Here is a 23,291-nt window from a genome sequence, read left to right on the forward strand (position 1 = left end):
AATGTACATATTTCAGGGAGTGGGAGCATTAAGACAGGAAAGCACTATATGTGTAAAAGAAGTCACGAGTGACTTTGTTTAGTTTAAAAGGGGAAGATGAGGGATTTAATTTTGTTTCTCCACAGGAAAGGAAACATGGAAGTGTAAGAGGGCAAAACCAATATTCTGCTTCAGCACTATCTTCTGATAGAAGACCAGAATAGCAAGTGGTTGACTTCAGCCCTGTTTCAGGGCAGAGGATGATGGAAACCAGGCATTTGTCTAGAACATCTGTACAGATGCTACAGAAGTTCTCAGCTGTTTGGCTTCTCCCTTGTTTCAGGTCTGGTTTAAGACCTCCATGTTCCCTCATATCAGAATGATGTACATGGGAATTTAGTAGTCCTTAATGGACTCTCACAGCCCATTGCCTGTTCACACACATAGCTGGGACAGGGAGCGGGCCATAAAAGTAAAGTTGTTTAGTGTAAGTGAAAGATCTTCTGTTTGTTCTATTATTTATTTCCTTTCTACATACTAAAAAGAAGCTTATTAGAAGTCATAGAAAAAGAAAATAAGGTGGAAGAGGAGGAAGGGGAGGTATTTTAACCATAAAATATCAGGTCATACTGACTTGTGAAATCAGGAGACCTTCATCAGGAAACTTGGGTCCCTCCAGCTATAGAAGTATTCTAACAGACATCTCTGTATCTACAGTATGATGAAATTTTCTAATCCTGTCACCAAGAACTGTCTCACTTCCTCTGTGTATAAGTCATCATAATAATAGAAAAAATTAAGGTAATAATCAATACAGAAGATAATGTTGGGTCTAACTGGACTAAAGTTATTAGGAGGGAACGTAGGAAGGACTAAATAATTAAGGCACTTAATAATAGCTGAGCCAGCATGACTTCCCCTCTAACATTGGTTCTAGGAAGGAAATGGATTTACACACCTCACCACTTATATATTTGGTCACACACTGTATCTGTGAATCTGCATGGCCACTCCTCAGATTTCCCGTGTGTCATCCTTCAGGATGCTGCAGCCCAGAAAGAGATAAAAACTTCTGTCATTAGCATTAACTTGAAAATTGCATTTCCCTGAACAATTAGCTGCTATTCTTTTTCTCATAACCTCACTATGCTTAGGCATTTTGCTGCAGTTCTGGCCTACCCAGGTTACTACTTTGAGAAGTTTATTACAGGGTAATAGAGCACCATTCCCACCTCAGGAAATCTTTGAGAGGAGTTACTGAAGGACTGAACAGCTTCCTGTGTGGCTGGACTGACTAACACATGGAATTCTATTAAGCCTCCTTGAGTTGGCCTAATAGGGCACATTTTCCTATATTTCTTGCTGGGGCAGATTTGTATCACCTTGCAGGGGTAAACAGAAATGGCATATCAAGTGGTGTGTTTGAATTCTTCTCTGTTGCAACTTTGCATGGAAAGCAAATAGTATAGGGCTGCTGTATTTATTTCAAAATGCAGCTTCTGCAGGGGGTATTCTTTTCCCATTAGCTTTGTCTAAGAACCACTCACAAAACTTTTTAAAATTCACACATGCACAGTCACATGCATGAAAGTTGGGATGTAAGCAGAGAAAACAGATGTAAGAGGGGTATGGATAGCAATGAGTGCTTAGAACAGCCCTGTCTGAAACACCAATTCTCCCTGGTACAGAATGAGAACAGAAAGACACCAAAAATCATGACAAGAAAATTGCCCTACTTGTGCTCTCATTTTTTACTAGCATCTGCCTGATAATAACTGAGAAGTAAATGGAGATGCTCTGGATATTAATGTGGGTTAATAGAATTAAAGTAGCACAAAGGAAGCATCTTATTGCCCTTTATAATTAACCTGGAGATCCATTGCTGCCACAGGTCACAGAGTAAAGAAGCCCTGAAGGAAGAGGTTGACACACACATGGTTGTGGGTGGGTTTACAGGCTCAGGTTTAGGTCAGGCAGAATGGTGAGCTGGTTGCCATGAAATCAGCCTGAGTTATCAGCCAGATTTACCTGAGAGAGACTGACAGTAGTCTCTGACACAATTGACATGGGGGGAAGGAAAGGAGGGGAACTGCCTTCCCATGGGACCCTGGGAACTGGAGCTGTTGAAAACAGGATGTTAGACCATCAGTCTGCCCCTGGAAATTTCTATAATCCTACCTTTTAGAGAAACATTTACCCAATGATTAATATAATAACACAAGATCCAATCCTCCTCCTTCTACAATACATAGCCAAATTCCCAGTAATTTCTACTTCTGTAGAACAGAGGTTACAATATATTAATAGCATGCACTGGATACATTGAAAACACCTGATGGTTGTTCATTTTCTAGCTTGTTTTTAGTAAACCTTTTGGAGGAGTAACGAACACTGTCAAAATATTAATCCACTGTCCTTTGACAGTGAACTTTTGCTAAAGTATTAGAATGAAAAGTATACAAAAATATTCTGACAGCAGACAGGTTAGCAAGGTCTTATTGAGACATTTTGGTACATTTCCTACTTCTCTTATGACTGGAGTTACAGAGTCTCTATGAATTTTGAGGTTTTCCTCTGTTAATACACACATTTAGTATTTTGCTGGATTAACAAGAGAGGAGAACACAGACAAAAAGATCCTATATAATTTAACATTGGACAAAAAATGTTAAAGTGCCCTCCCTCCATAATTGTATTCCTGCTGAACATTTCTGTAGATTTCTCAATAGAATATTGTTTTCCTCTCCTTGGCTTATGCAAAGGACAGTGCCCAACGTGGGCGTAAATTGCAAAGGAAGATGAGTATAACTAGAACACTTTATGCATCCTACCCATACAAACAAATCTTCCTGTTTAATAAACTGCCTTTTCTGCATAAATCTGCTGTAACCATAAGCAGGATTTCATCATCATTTGGAATAATTTCAGATTGAAGATGATTTTCTGACAACAAAGGAAGCAATTACTTGAAACATATTTGGCTGAAGTTTTGACCCTGATAGGAGCCTCACATAAACTCATCTCTAGGCTGGATGTCTGCAGTGCAGGAAAGGCACACAAGCACATGTACAGATGGTAAGGTTAGATTGATCTTTGTCTGGCATAACTCCAGCCATCACATTTTCATGAATAATGGGTGTTCTTACCAGCTGTGAACTTCTGGTTTTTGATAAATTATCACCATCAATACCAGTGTGTCTAATCATGCTGTATATTTTCAAAAAAACACCAATTTTTATTATCCTTGCTCTATTCTGGAGATTGTCACCTTGTTACAGTGTCACTGAACAGTCAAGACAAGATATTCTGAGCTTTCTCTGTTCTTCATAAATTAATTTCTTCAGACTCAAAACTACTCAATTTTCTGTCTTCTTACAGAGTTATACAACAGTATCTGAGTACTTACAGCACCAACATTTTTATAGGAAAGCACCATCCTCCTTCTCACATCAGTCACTTCATGCACTTTAACACCTTGAATGCTACTTTGACTGTGGTTCTACACTGAAAAGGATTTTTGTGGAGCAGCATGTCAGTTTCGGAACAGATTACTTCCTGAAGGGAAACCTCGCTGTTCTGTCTTGTATTTCGATAGAGAACTGATTTCCATGGAGGAGGCACCGAAGATGCACCGAACCACTGACGGCCAAGGAGCCGGAGCCGCCTCGCTCTGCTGCCCCCTGCGGGCCGCGCTCCCCCGAGACCTGCTGGAGTTCATCCGAGACTCCAGTTCCCAAGTTCGAGATTTCCTAACGTTTTCCGTCGAAAAACAGTATTTTTTTTCTCAAAAAAAACCCAGAAATGCCAAGCTCTGCTAAGCACAGAATAGTTTCAGAGGAGCAGCAAAGTTAATTGGGTGTTAATGTCCCATTTTGCCTCTACATTACTTCTATTTCATAAAAAATAGTAAAGGTGCAAAGAAAATTTACACTGACAAGATAAAGTGCCAATCAAAGTTAAAACATGCTGCTTGTATCTGACTCTATCTCCACTCAGCTCATCCTCAAAGCGTCCTCCCAGGGCTCACAGCTGGCAGCTGGGCATACTCACAACTGCGGTAAGAGGCACAGTTCCTCTGTGCCTGGTTGATATTTTTATATACTTGAAAAGAAAAGCTAAAATGACAAGACTTTACAAAAGTTTGTGGAATCAAAGCTCAATTACCTGATATCTAGTGGTCTAGGCTTGGCAGGCATAGGAAGTGCAGGACTATTTAATCACTCACTGTGGAAACCTATTCAATACAAGAATTACCCTGGGCACTGGTGCTGACACCCCACAGAACAGAGCTGAGCCGACTGCACCACCAACTGAGTTTCCTGGTATCCAGTTTCCTCCCTCCACCTGCACTGCCCTTCAGCTGCAGCTGCTAATGTCATTTAATGGCACATTGGCATGGATGGATGCTGCAGTTAAGACACAGCCTCCTGAGCCTTGGGTAATCCAGCTTTGAGCTGTAAGCACCTGCATTCCCTGGGAAAGCATTGTGAGGCTTTACACTAAGAGCCACCAGGTGAATACAAACTCACCAAGAGGTGAGGTAAGCAGATATTGCACAAGTGAAAAAGCTCCTTATTGTGCTCAAATAAAGCTGAAAGACAGGTGTTTAATGTCATGGCCACAGTGCATCCTGACATTTCCTGTGCTACCACTCTGGCAATGTCACCACAGCAGACTGCAGATACTGCCTGCCTCTCACTGCACTTGTGGACACACGGTCAGCAAAAAGTGAAGTAAAATAAAATCCCAGGCATACAGCAGAGATTTCACCCACAAGAAAGAGAAGAACCAGCAGACACTTGGAGAGTACAACCAGGACAGGGGTGTTGTTTTCTTCTTTCCTATCCTCTGACCAAAATACCCCAAAACTCTAAACTTGCCAAAAAAACGCAGAATGTCCCAACAGCCACCTATCAAACAGCCACACCTTTCTGTCAGCACCTGGGAATCTGTAATTGCTGTGAATAAGCTAATGTTAACTCTGTTTCCCAGACATCTGGTGGTCAGGTCTCTTCACCTCCTTTCTGGCCGGATGCATCTAAGCCACGCATTGGGTCTTCCAAGAGAGTCTGCACTTGTCACTGATGAAGAAGAACCACAACTGGGAAGGGCAAGTGAGACCATCAGCCAGGTACCGTGTTAGAAAGCACAGCAGCACAGCCTGGTAGTCCTGACACACTTACCTGTACCTTTATAAGGCTGCTGTGTTGTAAGCAGCTGGCCCAGCAGGGTCTCTAAACAGAACCTGTTTCATTTAGAAAACTGAATTTCCACGTTTGTGAGCATTTTGAGTTGGTTTGTTATATCAACACAGACCATAGTTTTCCGTTGTGACTCAGTAATGCTTAAGAAGTTCACATTTGGGAGGGACATTCTGATCTAAATTACAAATTTGATCTTATCTCTAAAATAGCTGGACACCATACACAATATGTACTGAAACAGCAAGGCACAGTGGGCTGTGTATAAAGTACACATAGCCTAATTCAGGAAGCTTCCTTTCTTTGGTTGGCTGATTTTACTGCTTTTACATAGTTTTATTGGACTCACTTTAGTATTTTTTCCTTTCCACTTTTCATAGCCATTCTACCTGTTTCACAATAAACCATTTTCTTCTTTGAAGAAAACCAGATTTGAAACTCCCCATAAAGCAAGTAAATCTATACTTAAGGCTGTTGTTCAGCAGAAAAGAAACTCCATAGAGCCTGCTGGTTACTGGGGAGCCAGACCTTCAATTTCAGATGTGTGCCAGGATCCCTAAGAGTGAAGGGAAAGTCAAAATCAAATTAATCAGAACTGGATCCCGAACTGAATCTTTCCTGCTATCTGTATTTTTTCCTTACTTCCCATTATGCCTTTTGGTAGGGTCCATCCTAGCCAGCCTGCATACAACCAAGATGAAAGGAGTACTTGAAACTAGTGAAAATAGCTTTGTAACCTAACACATGAAACATTGTTCAGAAAGCCCATTCTGCTGAAAAGTAGAAGTACACAGAAGGCAAAGCAAAACTCAGGTTACCTGTAATGAGTTCTTCCTCTGCATTCACATAGAAGTGTTCCTACAGTTTTCCTACCGACAATTTGGAGAGCTTAAACTCTCATCCTCCACCTGTGCTCTGAATTTAAGTAAATTTTTTTATTGCCTGCTCTTCTGCTAATGGCATGAAGCTTCAGGATCTAAATAAAGCAGTAAATTGTTATTAAAAATGGAAAAAAGATCAAATGTTCCATCTTACATAAAACAGTCCCTGCTGACCTCATGTAAGGGTCACTGGTACCAACCATTAAAGGGCTGTCATGCTGCTCCTGAGGTAGGTGAGGCAAACTGACTACTGCGCTTGGCCTTGTCTGCTGAACTTCACTCCGCTTCTTCTTAAGTCTTTCCTTTCTTACATGTTAAAAGAAAAAGCTGTAATGCAAAAATATCTTTCTATTACTTCTATACCTTTTTCTCAATAGCCCAGTGCTCCTGAGTAAAGTTTTGAGATGCTAGTGAAATTTACCTCAGTATAACGTAGTAGGGTCAGGGGGTTAAACACGTGATCTAGTCAGAACCTTATGTAAAAAAAGAAATTAAATGCGTATGAAACCCTGGAAATTTCTAAAGAATGTTGCTCTTTCAGCAAAGTCTTTGAACATTTTGCAATGTTACTTGAGAAGTGCAGTTGGTAGAAATTAAGCAGCTGAAATGTGTAGCTCTACTCACAGGATACGAAGCTCCAGTAAGCTAAAAGAATCAACATTTAATTACTAAAATATGCTGTGTGATCCAGAAAAGGCTTAAAAGCTGAAGCTATTGCACTATGTAGCTCACTCAGCAAAGCACACAGCTGGTCTGTAAAACATTAGGAAAACACATGGCTTCTGGAACACTTTAGAAAATAATTTATGAATCAAAACAGATTATTTAATCAGGAAAAGGGAAGAACTAAGTTAACAAGAAAGAGGATAAATCAGAGGAATACACAGATTAATCAACAAGTTACAGTCTCATCACCAAGAGTTGTGGGGGGAAAACGTGCCTGGTGATTGAACAGTAAAAAGCACAGTGATGAATTGAAGTATTTACATAGTACAGGAGTTTCCTTAAATAAAGTGCAGTGCAGGGAAACAGGTACAGGAGACAGCAAGAAGATACCAACTTTTCCTTTTTATTTCTTCAGGCACTAACAAAAGATATGATGTCTGAAAGATCTTAATGCTCTTATGAAAAGGGATGTCTTCCAAACCCAAGGGCATTAAAATGCATTATTGTGATGAGTATCTTTAATTTCTTACTTAGTGAGTGAGGAGTCTATGGAGGACAGGAGGATTTTCTTCACTTGTTCAACATTTACATATTTTGCACCTTATAGAAGCTGCCATGTCAAGATCTTGGAGCACTTGCCAAATGTTGGTGATTTAAAACATAAAAAACCTCTTGTAGAAGAAATTTGTCTTCTCCTATCTACAATAACAGACTCAGAAAACCAAGGCCATTAATCCCAGAAAGGACAAAAAGTTAACCTTTCACTATAGATTACTTACACTGAGAGACAAGCATCCACTATAAAAGTCATCGGTTCAGGCTTATAGAAAACATGATTTAGCTCGAGTCTGTTTAAGAGATACTGTAGTACTGTGGAAGAAAACTGAAGTTCTCTACAGCTCAGAATTCAAGCCATGTCTTTGTAATACACTAGAAACTCTCATGTTTATACAAACTTCTAGGCACTAAATGTCTTGTAACTGTGTTTCTTTACATATACCCCCCTCTTGCTTCCTTTTATGGGTCAAGAACATCTTCTGAAATTCATTTAAAAATAGGTTACATGAAAAAAACAGGAAAATTTTTCTAAACTAAACATTGACTGAAGATGAGCTTTGGTGAGAGCAAACAGCAGGTGGAGTGAACAAATAAGATGACTGTAAACTATTATAAATTTTGTTTGTGGCAATGAAGATGATTTTACTATCGCCATAGTTAACAAGTATTGAGAAACAGAGCTACCAACTGCTTGGTGAATGAATTGAAATATCCTTTTCAGTGTCTTAACACTTTCAGTCATATTATTTGAGAACGCTAAAGAGGAAATGCCACTGGCAAGTCCAAGTGAACAAACTAAAGACAAGTTCTTTTTCTGAAAAAGAGGAGGTTTACTAAGAATTGCTGCCAGTAGGAGTCTGCAACAATATTGTCTTCCTCCTTCTAAGATCAAATGATGAGTTACATCTGCCACCTGCTTTACAAGTTACAAAGAAAGTAGCTATCCAAAGAGAAGAAAATGCAGAAATTGCTTACAGCATCAATATTTCCCAGGTAATTATTTTCTTGTTATGTTTTAAACATGTCTTCTATATGAAATTCAATTATCATATCAAGGTATATGCACAAAGTAGAACTGAGAGCACTGACTGTTTATTTTAAGTGAATTTTTCTCTTACAGTTTAGTGTAACTGGAGGTAGATGCAATATTAATTGATTTTTTTTTCCAGTGGTTTGAAATAAGTCATCTATATTACAGGATAGAGTACTGGGGATTGGAATCAGTTGCTTGACGTTAAGTCTACATAAACATGCACATGACACAACAAATAAATCACAGCAGTTTCTATGATGATTGTCAGTACAGTGTTGCACAGGTCTTCTTGGATGAAAGGCTGTTCCTGTGATGTCAAAATAGTAATGCAAATACTGCAAAATATTCCATGTGTATGGTACTGGAAAAGATACAAGATTCAAATACAAAGTATTACAACTTTGCCATTCCTATTATTTCCTGTATAACTCAAATGATCAAAAGCAAGTTGAAGGGAATTACATGGCAAAGAGTCTGTGATCTGCTATACAGGAATACATTTCTGACCTCGCAGGCAAGAGTTTCATTTCATGTAACTGTATGAAAATGGATACTGCCATTGTCAGGACTTTTGCCTTAACCACATCTGCCAGCCTCACTGTCAGAGCTGTTAAATTTGTTTTCTGCAGCAGATTCCTTTGTGGGAATAATGGAAGCTCCCAGCAACTTCAGTTCAAAGTATTTTTTACAGTTCCATGATTACTTGATCAAATCAATGAACAAGTGCTTGCTAACTTGTAACTGAGGACAAATACTGATAAATAGACAGGACCTAACTATGGTTTATTAACAAAATTTTGTAGTAATGCCCTTTCCTTAGAATTCTAGATTTGCAAAGGAGCAAAACCAGTCTAGTGAAATATACATGGCAAAAAATATTTTTAGCAACAAAATAGAAAATGTTTTTAAAATAAAATCTTCAATGCTCTTTCTTTTAAATTTCTCATTATGTTTGTTGAATAGATGGATAACCCAAAATACAGATACAGATACTTCTGTAAACTGAAATACCAATATGTATCTGCAGATATGACCATGTACTGCAATATATCACTAGGAGATGGTCAAGAAGAACTTAGAAAGAAAAATCAGATTACATGCTTTCTGTTTCCTTGGCGCAATTTCTTGCCAGCAGCATAAAATTTTTGTATCAATTAACAGATTTAAGCATGTACTTAATTCAAAGACCACAAGTAATTTTACTGGAACAAGTGGGACTCTTTAGAAACTTGCAAGGTAAGACTGTCCCAATGTCCTCAAATCAGCAGGCCTATAACATTCTGGCTGTGGCAGAACTGAATTCCTTTCAGGAAATGAAAGATACCAAGTAATGACTGACATCCTTCTCAACCTTCCCTACTAAGAACAGAAAGCTTCCCAAATGAAGTTTACAAGGAAGTTTAAGCCAAGCCTCTCTCATGCAGATGTGATGGTCCTTTTAAAGTCAACAGGCAGGATTAACACTTGACCTCTAATATACAGAACACATACAATAAAACTTACACTGGTTTTTAAATCTACTTCCTGGCCCAGGAACTATGAATCTGCTCTGTAATGCATGAAATGTATTCATTTTCATTTGTTTTTCTCTTAGTGAAAACCCAAACATAGTATTCAATATAAACTTAAAAGATTTTACATATCAAACTGATTTATATAGTATTTGAAACTTTACAAAATAGTACTAAAGTAGTCAATAAAAAGATCAAATTTAAAATATTTACATTCTATACATAATTTCCCCTTACTTACAATTATTAAATAATCTTCCATAGTTTCCTTAAATTGAGGGAAAAGCTTTTAATAACTAAAAACTAATTTTGAATTAATATCAGATGGCTTTTTACTTGAACAGAATTTTAGCAAAATCCCATTTCCAATGTGAAACATTATTCCCACGTTTTCAGTAGCAGTTTATAGATATATATATAGTTTTATAGGTGCTTTATAATGCAGTCCTGTTTTCTATAATAAACAGTGGCGATCTAAATAAGAAAATGGCACAATATGGATGGAAACATTATATTCCCAACTTTTAAATCCCTTTATGTCATTTGGCTTCTAGAATATCCAGTTTCTTGATAATTTATGTTATTCTTCCAGTACTTTCAAGGAATTGCATCCATACTTATTTAAATTTTTGTGTCATCGTCTTTTGAGAAATTATTTCCTGAAGGTACTTCACAGAGACTATCAGCATCCGTGCTGAAATCATCATCGTCGTCGTCGTCATCATCAGAATCAGCCAACATTTTACTTGGTGACTTCTTCAGTCTACTAAAACAAAAATAAACATATTTGCTATTAAAACAGCACATCTACACACAGCACACTTACAGAAAGCTTTAAGCATTGACAGGCAGGATTTACATTTTTGAAGGATGTCAAAGTGCTGCGGTAGAGGTTATCGTAGACTACATCTCATGTGAAGGAAACATGCACAAGATTGAGCAATCACATTTTCAAGCACCTCTAACTAAAGTGCCAGAGAGAGGAAACTGTAAACTTTGCACACTGGGATGTTCACAGATGGCCAAGGAAAACTAACACAGGATGACTGTACCTCTCAGCCATTAGGAAATTTTTACTGCTACAAATGGTAAGAGTGTCAAGTCCCACAACTTTTTTCCATTTTATATTCCCTGCCTCAATGACTTCATTCAGTAGGGAGATCTTGGAAAGAAGGCTGGGACACCTAGAGAGCTTCACAGGTCTGTGTCAAACTGTGTGTGTTGATGACAAACTTGTAGAGGAAGCCCTCAGTTTATGGACTACAGGAGCAAGTGGTCAAATGTGTGAGAAGCGGTGTAATACAGAACTGAAGGTCTGACAACCCATCCTACCTTAATTCTTTTTTTGCAGTGTTAAGTTGTCCTTGCAATTGTTCATTTATGTCTAGTTGCTCTTCAAGTTCTCTCTGAAGTTTCTTTTTAGCATTTTCCAGTCTGTCTATTTCTTCTTCAGCTTCTTCAACTTGACGTTTCATTGCTTTCAAACGCAAACTCAACTGCAATATTTACATGTCATCTGATTAGAGGACTATTTTAACAAAGGAATTTTATTCTTCCAGCATCTATGAGAGGGAGAATAAAGACAAAACTTTGCCAGTGTAGTGACACTGTAATCCTCTGCTTCAGAAATATCTGAATATTTTCTTTGACTTAAAGAAAAATAATGCGATACTGTTTTTTTTACAAAGAAAAACCAGCAGCAAGCAAAGAGAGCTTTGGTAGAATAAGACAGTATTACATGATAGCAAGAGCTGGTTATCAATTACGACAGAGTAGAGTTATAAGTTAAGCAACTTTAACAGACAGATACTATAAAATACATTTCAAAAACCCAGAGAATTGTTTAAGATCATTCCTGTAATGGATGTCTGCAATTTGAAATGCACTGTTCATTCTCCAGGCAGAATATTAACTGTTGGCTCACGTGCTGAAACAAACCATGTTTTAATCAACAAAGACCTCAGTAATGGTAGAGCACATTGCTATTGAAACATCAGTGTTTAGACTTACAGCCTATATTTAACAGTAAAGAGTTTTTTTCTTTAAACAAAATTTTATGGTGGCAAAACAGAATATATTACTTGTTGGTATATTTATAGGATCAATTACTGTCTGTTATTTGCTTTATTTCTTAAATTAGCATTGCTTCTGTAACTTTCTTTTCATAATTTTCAAAATTAATAACAATTTAGTACTAGACAAAAGCACATGATGCAATGGCAGCTGCAAATATCACTAAATGGGAGTTCATAAACAACAGAGTAATCAGTAATCAGTAACCCCTATTCGTCTTGTATCTTTTAAATATGATGGTTTATGCCAGTAGGATTAATATCAGATATCTGCATATTAGTCTTTCCCCTACCTGGTCCTTCTGATCAGTCAATGACAGATGTTCATCATCTACTTGCAACATTAACTCCTTCACTTTTCTCTCAAGTCTGCGGTTACTTAGTTGGAAATTGACTCTATCCCTGGTAAAAAAAAAACAAACCAAGAAAAGACAGGTTTGTAAAAAAGGAACTGAAATGCTCCCAATCCTGATAATTTAATTCCTTAACAATCTTGTAAGAATTAAATAAACACTTGGGCTCCCTGCTTGGATTTACTGATTCCATGCAACATATTGAGAAATTTGTTCCTAACCAGAAATGACTAAGGAGAATTTCTTCTGACACCATAGCAACATTTAGCAACAAAAGTATACTCCTCCAAGTTTAAACAAAAAAAGCAAACATGAAAGTGGATGTTACAGTACAGTTAATATTTCTAAGCCTGTTCCTGATATTAGACTTCTATAAAATAAGGAGCTATGGAACAATGTTAGCACTGTGCCCAGTTTTAAATTTTAAGACAAACTTCTACTGTGCTTGCAGTAAAAAAGAACATTTGCAATACTTTTATGAAACAGTAACCATTTTAATTTGGTAAAAAAAAAAAACAGGTTAATTGTAATAGAGATTTAATATCAGCAAGAGGCTATAATAACAAGCATAAATGTGCATGTTTTGATCTTAGCATTACTGGTTTTACCTCTCTTCATTTGCAAGTCGTTCTTCCAGCTCTGTGATCCTTGCCTCCATCTGAGCAACAAGTCCCTCCTTACTGGACCGGTAAGAACCCTCCAGGTGAAGGATTCGGCTCTTCAAGACCTTGTTCTGTGGTTGGAACACACTTGGTTAATACACACTTATTCAGATTAACAAATATCACCTTAACACCAAATTCATGTCTCCAGGAAAACATGTATCAGTATGTACAGTGATCAGTACAGTATTAAGTGAACATGGAAAGTCACTGAGATTTTACAGTTTACTACAAACAAATTTTCTACTACTGTGGCTTATTGAAAAGAATTTACTGTTCAGCTTCAGTTCAAGTTTTAGGATTAAATGGACACTTAAACCTCAGATAGTTGCAAGCCCCTTCCACCAGTACTTTTTAATGTGCCAATTTTTTTTTCAAATACTCTGTCAGATCTGTCTTATGCTCCACCCAATTATTTTGTAAAATTCTGTGTTCTTGCCCTGTAAATCACTGGCATATGGCTAGAACAAGCAGACAAAGAAATTATTAACATCCAGTAACGTTTTACTTTATCAAAGCTATTACTGGGGTGTCCCCCTGCCTTCCTTAACTCTCCAATGCTATTCCTACTACAAAAATAGCTTGAAAAGATTTGTAAAAGGAGACTTTTTTCTAAGATTTACACTTACATTTTTCTGAGGCTAGGTAATATAGGTTTTTAATGGGGACCTAGTCAAAAAGTTGACAGAAAAAAACCCCCAACAAATAGAGTTACATGATGAACAGAAAAATAAGCTCTTTGTTACAGAAATTCAAAGCATGATCTCAGGTCTCAAACACAGAAAAAAGGACTATGACAGGAAGATCAGAACTAAAGCATAAGAATGTGCATAGTATATACCAGTAGGTGGCATTCTTTTTTCTCAAACAATTAAGATGCGATCAATGTCACATAATTGAAGGCACCCAATTAGGTGTGTTGTTCTCTAAATTCCCATTACAATTTGTTTTATGTTCTTGAGTTTTTAAATAATACTATGACTTGTTGAGGTATCTTTCCCCTGGATCTCGCCTAAGGGCTATGATAAGTAATCTTGCTTTCAAAGACCACTGAACTGCAGAAGAATTGTTTACTACTACAGAAGAAAACACTCAACTAAAACCACAATTACTTTAAATTATGTCTTCAGCAGTGTTCCTGAAGGACTCTTCAGCCTTGGCTCCTCTGAAAATGTAATTTACAACCAGAAATAATTACCTGTCTTTCCAATGAAATTTTGTCACACTCCAAGTCTTGCTTTATAGCTCTTTCCTGAAGCAGCTCTGTCCTCATTTGTTCAATCTATTAGAGAAAGAAGACAGAAATTTTAACAAGATACTTAAATTTTATTTATCTATATTATACTATGTGTATGTATATATATAAACTACATACACCTATGCAATAAGCAATGTGTCTTTTCTCAGAACTCAAGACATATGCATGATTTCAGATGAGCTTTACAAATACAATCTTGGAAAAAATTTCTGCTTCAGGAAGCCCATGTTATTCCCAGTACTCATTCTAGGCATTTCACACCCACACTGGATATTGTTGATGTTTACCATATACATTCTGTAGCAAGGAAATCAACTCTAAGCTTTTGTATAAGAGGCACATCATGTGGCAGGACACTGAGTTCTGGAACATCACATCCATCTTCAAACATCTTTTCCAGTTGTTTTCCTCATATTTAAGTCTGAACCTCTGAAACAGTACCTAACTTCTAAGCTGCTGACTAGTCTATGTAAAGTCTCTCTTTATTAAACACAAACTGGTACCTGCAGACAAGAGCCCAGAACTCAGTGAAACACTCCACAGAGAATTGCAGTTTTCTGTATGTATGGGAGTAGTAAAAGCTCTTTTCAACAGACTCTGCTGCATGATGGATACAAACATTGCTCCCCTCCTTCAGTCAATTTTATGTCTGTTGTACTGGAAGGGCACCAACTTCTAGATTTGGAGAGGGAGTGGGCTTTGCTTGTTTTGTTGAAAGACAACTTTTTCTACAGTGTCTGTTAATATTTCTGTTCCATATTCAGCAACAACAAGGAAGATATATTCTGCATGTGTAAAGATGTTAAAAAGCTACCTAATCAATATAGACTCAAGATAAGAATGCAAAATTAGTTTGTTTTACCTCACGATTGGACTTGATTGGAAAAAAAATTGAGCTCAAAGAAAAACTCCAAACTGCCTAGCAGTTGCTACTGAAACTTTGGTGCTAAAGAACAAAATTTGTAGGGCTTTTGAAATACTTATCTTGCTTCCAATCTTTCTGAGACTCCCTGCAAATCTCTAAAAATGCTTTTACAGGCACAGTGAATGTTACCACAGCATTTGTGGTTTACACTACGCAGGGTTTTTTGTGATAGGTATCATCTGGGGAACACAGTGAATATCTGTATCAATTACTGTCCCTGCAAAAAAAAGACTGATAAAGTTCAGTGGCCACAGCATTCTTCCCTGCTTTGCATCAGTTAGATATGAACTTGCATGAATACACCATCCCAGTTAAGCAACTCTCAGTTACAGATTTATCTCAGTAAAGGACTTTCAAAAGTCATTGGGAATTCTTGCATATAAAAATCCAAAAGCAATGTTAAGAATGTGAAGATTAAACAAGTACAGCAGATGAAAACTTGCCCTAGGCCTTATTTTTTTAACCACATCATAATATTAAAAGATACATTTTTAGTTAATTGTGGTTAAAGGAAATAATTTGCACTGTTTCTGGAGCTTGGAAATTGACTTATGAATACAAATAATGGCAGCAACCCATGCAATTGCATATGTTATGTCACAGGATGGGGACAGAAGAGTAGAAGGCATTCCTGAAAACTAAGGTCATAACAGCTCCTAGAATACCAATGGCAGCACATGGCTGTGTTCTCAACAGCTGGGTAATTTCTTAAAAGCTCTCATTGTCACATGGGAGCCTACTAATAACAATGTTTTATACGTTATATAGTAAAATATTATATAGTAAAGTATTACTTTATAGACACAAATTAGAATCACATGTGTACAATAGCTGTATTTATTAATGAAATACATTTTAAAAGTCATAATGTGAGGGATTACATAGACTTTATTTTCCTGTAATTGCTTTAGCAAGACGGACACAGGAAAAAATACAGCTAAATTTGTGGTAAAATGAATGACTAATTAAAAATGTAGCTGTTAACTGAAGAAAGGGGTTTTGTTTTATGTAGGAGCTTGCTTAATGGACCACTCTGAGATTCCACTGTGCTCTTACTGTGCTCAGAGGCTGTAACAAATTTGTGCAGCCTTCCCAAGATTCAAACTAAGGAATTATTTAGAGGACAATTATTATATTTCCAAGATGACTGCTACTGTTGTTGGACACCTCTTGGTAAAAGCAAATTCACAGAAAGGTAGTGGGAGAGAGAAAAGTATCTGTATCTGACTGGGATTCAGTAAGCTACATGCAAATACATACAAGAGCTTGTTAAAAGAAAAGGGCAGCAGATAGAATTCTTGCTGGAGGAGACATAAACTGTTTTATCTTGTGGTTTTCAACAGTAAGCGCAAAATTAACATGCACAAAGGAGAAAAGCAGTTATCTGCCAAAATGTGCTTGAAGTTCCACTTATTTCACAGCAGTAAGATGCACCAGTTTCATGGCCATCCTCTGTGTATGTACCATGTGGGACTTCATGTTCCATATTCTACCCTTCCTATGTCCAATATATTGTAACTGTGTTAAAAGAATAAACTATTTATGCAGCTTAAGGCAACACTTATCACAGCTGGGTTTGAAGAATGCTAACAAGAAAGAATTGAGAAAAGCAACTGTATCAGATTTTACAAAGTTTTATCATTTTGTGCTAGCTTTAGGGTTAAAAGCAGCTGTTGAGTTCATTACAGTGAAAGCAATTTGATTTCTAATAATAATTTAGATGCCATCAGTATTGTTCATCATCTCACAGGTTTACAGCCTATGTTTCTTGTTAATGCCTAAGTAGTGTGTGTGTATACGTATATATATATATATATATATATGCATTAGACAATTTCCAAGTATGTGACCAAAAAACCCAATGATTAATCAAGAAGAAAGCTAAAGCTAAAAAATCCATTTGATGCTTCAAAATTGAAAAACAACCTTCATATCCAGATTTTCATTTCTTTGCTACCCACAGCCAGTGCCAGCTAAAGAGCAGGTACACAGCTCTCCACAGGGAACACTCTACCAAAAGGAAGCAGATTATGCAGGTCAGTGCAATTTTATCCTTAATCTATTTATTCTAAAATTGTCATGAAAACTAGTAAGTCCATTTTTCATACTTATTGGAAACAACTCTAAAGTCAATAGACTCTTGCTTGCATTTTCACAGAACACAAGAATTGATGATTTTTTTATGTTTGTGAAGTCAATATGGTAAGAGATACTCCATTTCACTTGTTCACAGGAAAAAAATCACTTATTAAAATATAATTTTGGTTGTCCCTGCCCAGGGGACTCTTTAGACTCAAAGAGCAGCTGAGTGCTCCAGCTTTCCATTTGTGTCTATGTTAGTGTGGTTTGAGCATTTTGGTCTTTCTAGAGTTACTAATACATTATCATTTAAAAACTAATAGGATTTGACCCACTTTTCCCTAACATTTTTTTCTGTTTCCACTCTGCTGTGGTATTTCTTAGAACAAGGCAAAAGGAGATGAGAACAGTGTGTCATGCAGCCATTCAGATTCAAAAGGGTGTTTAAATTAAAAAAGAATAACATTTCATGGCAAGTGAAATGTGAACTATTATTCTTGCCAATGTTTATTCAAACATTCAGCGTTATATAAAATAGAACCAGTTGTTTAAATTTGTTTTTACTAGAAATTTCAGTATTATAGTTCATAATCGGTATATTAAAATAACATATTTATAATAATAGTTTTAAAAACGTAGAGGAATATAGATATTACCAAAATAAATCCATTATAATTTCTCATGTCATTATAAATGCTTAGCAGACCCTGAAATACTCTTTAGTAATTTGACTACTTAGTCATTCTGGCATAAAATCAAAACAAAGCAACCTTTATAACTCATGTGTGAAATGAGAAATTCCAGACCTCAAAATAAACATTTTTTTTTACCCATTATGTAACATTTTAGTCACCAAACAGTATTTTAGGTTGCCATTCAGTTAGCAAATTAACTTCCATGGCAGTTATGACTAAAGTACTTTTATCCCAGGTTTACTACACAGGCACAGACTCCAGTATTAGAGGCTTCCTGATTTAACAACAGCATGACCCCATATTATTATAGGTCCTTTATATTCTATTTCACCCATTGACTCACAGTCTGAACAATAGCAATGGAACAATAGCAGAAAGTCTTTATTACAATCAAATAGAATCTCAGTAGCCTGAGTTCAAACAAAGAAGTAATGGTGCCTTGGTGCTTCAAGGATGCATGAGAGAAAGCTGAGCTCTACCTCACTTTAAACTTTCCAGCTGCTTCAGTGGAACACACAATTTCATTGAAAAGACACAGAAACTAAGATTTTACTTTCTGTTCTCCCTCTGAAGCTACAGCTATTCAAAAGAATGTCAGTAGGTTTTTTTTTTTGGGTTTTTTGGGGTTTTTTTTTTCCTGGAGAAAGAGAAATGAGAACAGAACAGATTATTGTGGGTACCCCAATGCTAATTGTCCCCTGAGCTTCTAGGAAATTACTATGAGCTGTAGTACTTCATGTAGAGTTACAGCAGCAGATGTGCTGTAAAGAGTTATGCAGTTTCACATCTTTCAGAAAGCAAAAATAAGGCTAAGAACATTATCTAGGCCATGATATTCCAAGACAGCCACATCACTGTATTTCTTTCCATGAACTATTACAACATTTGCATGATCCTGACTACTCAGCTATGGTTGTCTGGCCACTTTTACAGTAATTAGGCCCTACACTCTACTTTACTAGTTTATTTTAAATCTTTGTTATAGGACATATAATTTCTTATGTCAGTTCCTTCAGAAATCTTAAATAACATTATTAAGGCCTCTGTCTTCAAACCAATGAACTCCTAATTGTTCTAAGACTTGGTAATTTCCAACTCGATGGTCTCACTTCCGATACAGTCACTCCAATTCCCCCCACCTGCACATTCATGGGCTTTAGTGAAGACAGAGGTAAAATGTTCCTTAATTTGACAGGGCATACTTGGATTACTTTTTATCTTGACTGAGGCCTCATCCTACAGTCTCCACAACTTCTTCCCTCTTCTTATACAGACAAAAACCTTTTTGTTACTTGTTTGAGTTACTGTGATAGGTCTCACTTAGCTTGGCAAGTATTACTTTATCTTTACATTTTCTGCCCCATGAGACACAACCTCACTAATAAATACTTCTTCCCCTCTTTTTGGGCTACCAACTTATTTTACACTTCTGGAACAAAAGACTGATGTTTTTATGTGGAAAATACTTTCCAGTTGTCTTGCCTTTGATATATCTTAATCAGTTTTTATCCTTGTAATAAAAATAAAGCTTCCTCTCTGTTGAAACTGGCTAGCATTCTTGGTTCAGCCAATTTCACTAAATAATCCCACAATTTCCTAAAGCTCCTCCCCTTCCTTCTTTGAAATTAAGAGTCTATTGTGCTGAATTACTTTTCAGTATGATTGAAATTGTGATCTTTCAATATAAGAGACTCTTCACAACAGGCTTACTGGTCTTCAGTCTTTATATATCCTGTGTCTGTTTTCCAGTTAGAGTAACAGGAAAAAAATGGTTTGTGATGATGTGGAGGGAGCATATTTCATCATGTTTGTGAACCTTGGGTTTTTTGGATTTACATGCTCGCTCAAGTATAGCATATAAATCATATTGCTAATCATTATTTAGTTGATCAATATTGATTGTGATCCTAATAACACTTTTTCATAGAATCATTAAGCAAAAGCTGGAAAATTTGTTCAAGTACCTGTTCTCTGCACCTGCTGATCCTCTCAGACAACAAATCCGAATTATTCTTTTCTTCATCAAGCTCAAGTTCCAGGTGAGACAACTTGTCCTAAGTGAAACAAAGAAAAGCAACCTCAACATACTACATTCCATCCTCTTCAGATTGCTATCAGGGCATTCCTCATTAAACTTCAAGAACTCAAAGTGTCTGACAGACTAAGCTTGGAAACTGAAATGCCTCTTAAAACACACAGCAGAAGAGATGGCAGGTAGATAAGCCTTTAGAGTGAATTTGTTTGACAGAAGTAATATAAATATTTTGTTTCCTTTTTTTTAATCACTCTCAACAATTTTAAGAATATAAGATAAATTCTATAATGTTTCTAGAGACTTTTTTTTAGTATCTGCATTACATTATACATTTGGAAGACAAATTTCTTTTTATCTGAATACAATGACATAGAGACGTTTATGAAAGTCAAATGATAGCCTAGTTGAACTGAACAGTTATGAACCCTGTAACAAGTTAGAGTCACAATGTTACTCAGACTCCTGAAATAAGCTGATATCAAAGGCTAAACAAAACTTACACTTCTAAATACTTTTGAAGTTCTGAATGATGGGCCTAGAAATGAAAATCATGCAAATTTGTATGACAAGCTCTAGACAAAATTAATTAAAAAGAAGTTAATTTAAAGTATGAGAGAAAATTCTAATTTAGAACATATCATGTTACAACAGATATACTAACAAATTACCTTTAAAATAGATCACATTAATTCCTGCAGTAATACTACAAGGATTTTCAAAAACATGAAGCTATTTTGATTCCTTCCAAGCAGAACCCATGTGAAACAAAATTATTTTCATCTCTTCTAAAAAGTAACAAACCCTTAAGAATGTCTTTTACCTCCATTAGTTTGATTTGTCTTGCCCGATCATCTTTTAAGTGGTTTTTGGCTTCCAGTTCATACTCCAAGCTTTTCACAGTCTGTTCCAGTAACTGAGTTTTTGTTATTGCCTCATCCTGGGCTCTCTGGTGGTCCCTCAGGTTTTCTTCCATCAGACGCATCTGAAGCAATAAGATCATGGGAATACACTTGACACTGTACTTCCTATAAACAAGGGATGGCAGCAAAGGGGGCTCCCTGCAAACACGACAGATCTGGAAGCATGACAGAATTCCACCGAGTTACTGGCTTTTCACAGTAATTTTTGCTTTATCCACCAGATGGCACCAAGAAAATAAACTTGGATTATGACCTTTAATGAGATAACTGCAAACACAGTGTGCTTACACTGTGTAAACATACACTTGCATATTTGATGTATGTATTAGTGTAGGTATCTACATACAACTTCATTCAACTCAAGAGCTATGTTCTCAAAATCAGTGTTTTGTCTTTCATTTTTCATCATGAGTGATCATCCAAAGGCTCTCTGTCCCTGAATGGAATAAATATAGAAGGAAGACACAACAATATACAGGAAGTACTCTTTCTTCTATTGTTGTTCTTTTAAATTTAATTTAAAACAAGTTTTCTAAGGGGAGAGGGCAATATAAGAGTTCTAAACTGGAAAAATCCTACTACTAAAATATTCCATACAGAGAAAACATCTGTGACCAATGTGTTCTCATAGTTTTTCCAACTGGAGAGCAGGTATATGCAGATTTTTAAAAGACTTGATTGTCTTTATGGAAAAATTTACATACTATGAGGCAGACACTCAAGACTGGTTGGTTCTTGGTTGCACAGGAACCTTTGTCATTTAAAGCTGCACCTTGGCTCATATGAAAGAAGAAGAGAATGTATGTTTGTATGTCTCCTTGTTTTTCCTAAATAACTGGTGGTATCAAAAATATTTCGAAATTCTCAATTCCTTCAGTAGCAGGCATTAAAGAGCAGCAGATCATCAACAGAATCCTTGTCATTTCATTTAAGGTGCATTCATTTGACAAACACTGCATTTATGTGTCCTAAACAGGAACTACCATTTCCCCAGCAGAAATAACATGCTGATCACCACCATGGAAAATCAAACTCAAAAGCATGCTGAGACCAGCCTCTCATGATGCACCTTAGAGTACACAAAAGCATGATAGCAAACATGCATTATCTTGAAAACTACCTGCACTGAATTCTACATCAAAATTGAGACTTTCTCACTGAACTTATGAGTCATTACCTCATCTTGCATTCTTATGTTCATCAGGCGTGATTTTTCTACCTCAATGTTTTTCTCCTTTAATTGCCTCTGCAGATCTACAAATTCCCTGCGATTTTTCTCCTTGTATTCATCAAGCTGGCTCTGAAGCTCCAGAGTTGATGTTTTTGAGATCTCCACCATTTCAGACATCTGGGCAAAAAGTACATATATAAAAGGTTCTGTTGTGCTTAATAAAACAAATGGGTTTTTTTCCTCCTGCTTCAGTATTCAGCTCAGTATTTTCAAACAGAAAATTTATCAAACATTCCCAAATAAATTAATTTCTGTGCAGAAGTGGGAAAACACAAAACAGTAAAGTTAACTTCTAATAGCATGTGTGGCAAGACTATTCTCTTTTTGTCTGTCAGCAGTTCTTCCAGCTGAGTGACACAGTGAACTGCAGAGTTACACTTCAGTATGTCAGTATTAGCTGTAGAGTTTACACACAGATAGCACGATAAATCTGCTGCAGAAATTTTGAGAATCAGCTGTAAAACTCTGAAATATCGCTGTACTGTACATGAGAACTGAACTCAGATCTGGGATCTGGTTTGTACAGAACTGGTTTACAATACCATTTTGCAATAGTGGGGTTCCAATCATTGTTCCAGCCCTGAAAGCTTTTAATAAGAGCCTCTAGGTTAAAGAAACTAATACTAAACTTTTCATTTTACTTTTTTTTCACATTTAAAAAGATACAATTCTTTACAGTTTGCCCGTTCATTTACTTCTATCTGGTAAATATAGATCCCTGCAGCCTCTTGGGCGTGAACTCGTACCTCCTCCTGTAACTTCTCAACAGTCTTGTTCAGTTGCAATCGTTCATTCTCCATTTCATTCTTTATCTGCTTTAACTGCTCCTTCTGCTGAGTTTCATCTTTTAATTGCTGACTTAACTGCTGTCGTTCCTGCGAAATGCAACGGATGTTCTCCTGCAGTAGATGAAAAAGCATGTATCATGAAATGTAGACCGTATTTTCTAATGCCTTAAAGGTATGTTACTTATCACAGTAATACCAGCAGCTGGTGTAAAATTACGACAAATTTCAGGTTTGACAGTTTGCTAGCTAGTATAGGACAAACACTGATATATCATGCTAGAAATAACTGAATGTCCATTTATACCTCTTTTCTTAACTCAAGTATTAAAACCATGATGCAATGGGAATGTTGCTACCAACTATCCAAAGGCTGCAGTTTTCTCAGTGTCTGCCTGTTCAGTCACTACACTGAATGTCAGTATTTGAAATCTGGATGCCCTATAT

The 23,291-nt window shown here is 36.6% G+C and overlaps 1 protein-coding gene across 3 annotated transcripts in view; it reads right to left on the reverse strand.

The window, feature by feature from the left end:
• Positions 1-8,361: 8,361 nt before the first annotated feature.
• CGNL1 (cingulin like 1) overlaps positions 8,362-23,291 on the reverse strand; it is a 41,686-nt gene continuing 26,756 nt past the window's right edge. The window contains exons 11-19 of one of the 3 annotated variants that reach the window (XM_053955082.1): positions 22,806-22,958; positions 22,006-22,176; positions 20,729-20,890; positions 19,838-19,927; positions 14,115-14,198; positions 12,863-12,987; positions 12,195-12,303; positions 11,162-11,325; positions 8,362-10,592 (exon numbers count right to left, since the gene is read on the reverse strand). In XM_053955082.1, the coding sequence (XP_053811057.1) occupies positions 10,451-10,592; positions 11,162-11,325; positions 12,195-12,303; positions 12,863-12,987; positions 14,115-14,198; positions 19,838-19,927; positions 20,729-20,890; positions 22,006-22,176; positions 22,806-22,958 (1,200 nt within the window). In that variant the 3' untranslated portion in view covers positions 8,362-10,450. Of the gene's footprint in view, positions 10,596-11,161; positions 11,392-12,194; positions 12,304-12,862; positions 12,988-14,114; positions 14,199-19,837; positions 19,928-20,728; positions 20,891-22,005; positions 22,177-22,805; positions 22,959-23,291 lie in introns of those variants that run through there. The other 2 variants (XM_053955081.1, XM_053955083.1) reach the window with 2 other exon arrangements.

This window comes from Vidua chalybeata, chromosome 13 (assembly GCF_026979565.1).
Source record: "Vidua chalybeata isolate OUT-0048 chromosome 13, bVidCha1 merged haplotype, whole genome shotgun sequence".
Classification (NCBI taxonomy): Eukaryota; Metazoa; Chordata; class Aves; order Passeriformes; family Viduidae; genus Vidua; species Vidua chalybeata.